The sequence below is a fragment of the Alligator sinensis genome, unplaced genomic scaffold (genome assembly GCF_000455745.1).
Source record: "Alligator sinensis unplaced genomic scaffold, ASM45574v1 scaffold1032_1, whole genome shotgun sequence".
Classification (NCBI taxonomy): domain Eukaryota; kingdom Metazoa; phylum Chordata; order Crocodylia; family Alligatoridae; genus Alligator; species Alligator sinensis.
Window position 1 is genome coordinate 1,051,984 of NW_005842450.1, and position 4,822 is coordinate 1,056,805.

A 4,822-nucleotide genomic window follows, 5' to 3' on the forward strand; every position below is an offset into this window, starting at 1 on the left:
GGCTCCGGGGCCTGGCTACCGCAATGGAGCTGGGCTCCATGTCCCTCCATCGCAGCCGGGCCCCAGCTTGCACCGTCCGTCTCTGGACATGACCTCTCCTCATGTTGTTCCTGACATCCCAGTGTGCTGGGCCTGGGGCACCTGGACCTGGCCCCTTCTCCTCTGTGCCCCAAGACAGAGCAGGGGGGGCTGGGCTTTCCAGGGCATCCAGGAAGGATGGAGCTCATGCAAACTCAGCTGCGGCTCTGGGATGCTGCGGGCAGGCCCAGGGCAGGAGCATCCCTCTCCCTGGAGAAGGGCCCCACACGGGCAGCTTCCACCGCACGACCACCATCCACATCTCTCCCCTCGCCGGCCAGCGCCACGAGGCCGGGCTGTGCCCCGGCCTCCTACCTGCCGGGCTGCGAGGGCCGACACGGCGCATCGCGGGAGCCTGGAACGCATTACACGCCTGTCGCGCGGGGGAGTCTGCCCCAGTTCCGGAGCGGGGAAGCCTCGCGAGCCAGGCGAGATGAAGAGAGCGCGAGTCCCACAAAGAGCCTTTGTTCCTGCGCTGGAACGAATGGATTGGAGGCAGCTGAGGTCGTTTGTCAGTCTGCCGCGCCGGAGGCCTCGCAGGTCAGGCAGAGAGAAGGAGGCGAGGGGGACAGGTGGAGAGACAGACACACAGACAGAGCAAACACAGATAAATAACCAGAGCTGGCTCCAGGGACATCCGGGCAAGGGGTAGGATGGGCAGCCAAGTGCTGGGTCCCGTCCTGCTCCAGCCTGCCCAGAGGATGCCAGCCCAGCCATGGACCAGGGCACGGCAAGCTTCCCTCGCTCGCAGGCCCTCCCTGCTGCCTCTAGTCTCCTCCCGAGCACGAGGAAGGGGTCCCGGCTGCAGAGACAACCGTCCCCTGGCGCCCTGCCCTGGCCCCTTCCTTCCCTGAGCCGGGACTTGCTCCTCTCTGGATCCACGAGCGAGAGGCTGAGATCTGGCGCGCCCTGCGCCGGGGAGCCGGGGCCGGCTCGGGCACATCCGGGTTCTGTTTACAGAGGAAGATGGAAGCGGGGAAGAGCAGGTCCTGCGGGGCTCGCTGAGCAGGGAGCAGGAAACGCCGGGAGGTGCCTGCATTGGGCAGGGGGCTGGAGACTGCCCGGGGGCACTGCACCCTGCTCCCCGAGTGACAGCCCCAGCCATAAGACGCATCAGCCTCAGAGGTTCGTGGTTGTTTTGGACAGCTTTCCCTGCTCCCTGCCTCAGTTTTCCCTAGCTGTGAAATGGGCCAGGTGCATTTGCAGGGGGGAATGAAGCTGGGAGCTCCGGGGGTCTGGGGTGAAACCGATTGCCCTGCAGTGCCGGGTGTGGTGCCGTGGCGGGGAGGTGGGCAGCTTGCAGGATGCCTTTGAAAGCTGCCCCCTTTGCAGGCATCCCTGGAGATGCCACCTCCTTCCCTCCCTTCCCCAGCAAGAGGAAACTTTTTAGCACGCCACGATTCTTCAGCCAGCTTCACGGCCCCTGTGGGAGCAGCTGCCAGGGCTACGCGGCCGGTTCCTGCGGGCGGGGGCCGCTTTGATGCGATGCCGGTGGCCGGCACGCTGACACTCGGCTCCTTCCCTTGCAGATGCACAAGGGCTCGGCAGCCCCCACCCGGCCCCAGCCCCTTCTCTTCCCTTCCCTTCCTCTCCGCGGGCTGTGGCGGAAATGGCTCACAAGCAATCTGCTGCTTGCAGCTGGCGGGGGCTCGCTCAGGAGCTGGGCACCCGGCCTTGCTGCTGGCAGGAAGGGCCACGAGGCAGACGGCATGGCCAGGTAGGGGGGTCTCAGGCCCTTCTCCGCCGCACAGTGCAGCGCACACTCGGTTTAGGACAGGTGGAGGCAGACAGACGGACCACGCTCTCTCCCCGGCAGTCCCACATAACTGAGGCATTGCCCAGCGCAACGCTCGGGTTGTCTCAGGTCTCCGGCCAGGACCCTGGGCAGGGAGGAGCGTGGCCGATGGCAGGAGCAGGGCGTTGGGACACATGGTGCTGGTCTTGCTGTTGACTCACGGTGTGAGTGCGGGTGAGCCACTGAGCCACTGGCCTGGTAATGAAGCTTCTGGGATGGGCCTGAGTGGCTTCCTGCCCTTGCATAGGAGCCTGGCAGGAGCCCAGGGCCCCTGGGTCACCCAGGCATGACTGCACCTGCAGAAGGGGCCCCCACTGCTGCATTTCGGAGCAGCAGAAGGAAACCACCGGCCGGCAGAAGCCCCTGATGGTTTGCTGGAGAGAAGAAGGTGAAGCCTTCCAGAGATGCACCAGAGTGCAGCTGCATTGAGCTTGTCCCGGGGGTGCAACAGGTTGTAGAGGGGAAGCAACACCCAGCCTCGGACCTGCTCCTTAGGGAGCTCGGGACAGTGCTTCAGATGGCAGAGACAGGAGCACGAACGGGGCTGGAGGATCCCCGAGGGCACTGGGTGCCACAGGTGATCCACTGCTCTGAAGGGGCGTGAGGAAACCAATCCCTTCCACCCCCAACCCCAGAAGGACAGATCCGGCTCTGGACAGACAGACGGCCCCAAGCAGGATGAGGATGCCACCTGCTGGCTGCTCCCCACCGGCCTGCACCTCTCCGGACACGGACACGCATGCACGGCCCCGTGTCCTGCACCTCTCCGGACATGGCCACGCATGCACGGCCCCATGTCCTGCACCTCTCTGGACATGGCCACTTGTGCATGGCCCTGTTTCCTGCACCTCTCCGGACACGTCCACGCATGCACGGCCCTGTGTCCTGCACGTCTCCGGACATGGCCACTTGTGCATGGCCCTGTTTCCTGCACCTCTCCGGACACGTCCACGCATGCACGGCCCCGTGTCCTGCACCTCTCCGGACACGTCCACGCATGCACGGCCCTGTGTCCTGCACGTCTCCGGACATGGCCACTTGTGCATGGCCCTGTTTCCTGCACCTGTCCGGACACGGCCACACATGCACGGCCCCGTGTCCTGCACCTCTCCGGACACGTCCACGCATGCACGGCCCCGTGTCCTGTACGTCTCCGGACATGGCCACTTGTGCATGGCCCTGTGTCCTGCACCTCTCCAGACATGGCCACACATGCACTGCCCTGTGTCCTGCACCTCTCCGGACACGGCCACATGTGCACAGCCCCATGTGCCCCTCTGGTGTGGGCACCCACACCTGGCTTTGCACCTCCTTCTTTCTGGACACTGCTGCAGAGTTGCAGGTGGCTGGCATGTGCCTGCTGCTGTATGTGCAAGGCTGCACACTTACACACGTTCCCTGCACACTGCACACACAACCGCCCTTTGGCACACAGTACCCAGACTGGCTTTATTATACAAACACACAAAGCACTGGCTTTAAAAAGCATCACCCCTCTCCCCTGCCCGTTATGGACTGCCTGGTCCCCGGAGGCTGCCCTTCGGACCTGCCAGGCTTTGCATGCTGGGGCTGAAGGCTCCTTCCTTCGTGGGGGCCGAGCAGGGCGCTCTCCTTGTGGCCTCAGCCAGGCAGGCGGGGGGCACAGGGCATCGCCAGGGCTGGTGGCGCATGGCAGGTCCGGCTGTCAGCGCCCGCGGCAGGGGAGGTCCAAGGGCCCTACTGCAGCTCGGGGGTGGAGGAGCCGAGGTAGGTGCGGAGGTCGCGGAGGGTGGAGCGGACGATTTTGGCAGGGATGGTCTCCCTGCCCAGCTGCTGGTAGGCGGCGTGGCGGTGGCAGCCCCCGAAGGAGTAGAAGTAGTCCCCGCCCTGCCTGCCTGTGATCCAGAGGACGTCGATGGGGGGCACCTTGTCGGGGTCCTCCTGGGGGGGACAGAGACCGAGGACTTGATGCAGGGGGTCACCCAGGCATCCCGCACGCCCAGCACCCGGGCAGCATCTGCCCTGCCTCCATGGGCCACCTGGAGGGGCTCGCGCCGCGCGCAGCAGCAGACCTGCTGGAGAGGCTGGAGCAGTATAACAGTGCAGCACAACCCCGGGGTCCCCAGTCCCAGGGGGCCATGCTTAGCACCCCCAGCGTGCCCCCATGCTTGGCAGTGCAGGAGGGCCAATAGCCCTTGCAGTCCTGCCCTGAGCCCTGGACAGGATCACTGTGCCCATTTCAAAGATGGGGAAAACTGAAGCAAGGAGAAGGGAAGGCCGCCCAGGACAACGGACAGCCCTTGCTGCCCCAGGCCCTGGATGGAATCACTGGGGCCATTTCACAGGTGGGGAAAGCAGAGGCAAGGAGTGGGGAAAGATGCCCAGGACAACAGGCAGCCCTTGCCATTTTGCCCTAAGCCCCACACAGGATCACTGGGGCCATTTCACTGGTGGAGAAAGCTGAGGCAGGGAGTGGGGAAAGATGCCCAGGACAACAGGTAGTCCTTGCCATCCTGCCCCAAGCCCATTTCACAGATGGGAAAAGCTGAGGGCAGAGCAGGGAAGGCCACCCAGGGCAGCCAACAGCCTTTGCCATCCTGTCCCAAGCCCTTTTCACAGATGGGGAAAGCTGAGGCAGGAAGCGGAGGAAACCACCCAAGACAGCCGACAGCCCACCCTTGCCATCCTGCCCCGAGCCCCGGGCGGGATCACCGGGCCCATTTCCCTCCCTAGGGACAGCCGAGGCACGGAGAGGGGATAGCTGCCCCGACCCCAGGTCTCCCCAGCCCCACAGTCCGCCCTGGCTTTACCTGGATGGTCCGCATCAGGCTCTGCACCTTGCCCGGGTCCAGCACGGGCGGCAGGGGCCGGATGAGGACGCTCATGGGGACGCTGTGCACCGCGGGGATGCTGGCAGAGTGGATGGGGGGGGCCCCAGGGCCCTCACCCGCCTGGCTCCCCATGCCCGCC

The 4,822-nt window shown here is 65.2% G+C and overlaps 2 protein-coding genes across 2 annotated transcripts in view; one reads left to right on the forward strand and one right to left on the reverse strand.

The window, feature by feature from the left end:
• LOC112551391 overlaps positions 1-4,822 on the forward strand; it is a 20,780-nt gene that overhangs the window by 12,972 nt on the left and 2,986 nt on the right. The gene's annotated exons all lie outside the window — the stretch shown is intronic.
• SRXN1 (sulfiredoxin 1) lies at positions 3,305-4,816 on the reverse strand. The gene is made up of 2 exons (XM_006030545.3): positions 4,663-4,816; positions 3,305-3,793 (listed from the first exon to the last, which is right to left on the reverse strand). Exons 1-2 carry the CDS (start codon positions 4,813-4,815, stop codon positions 3,590-3,592), a joined length of 357 nt encoding a protein of 118 aa, XP_006030607.1. The 5' UTR covers position 4,816; the 3' UTR covers positions 3,305-3,589.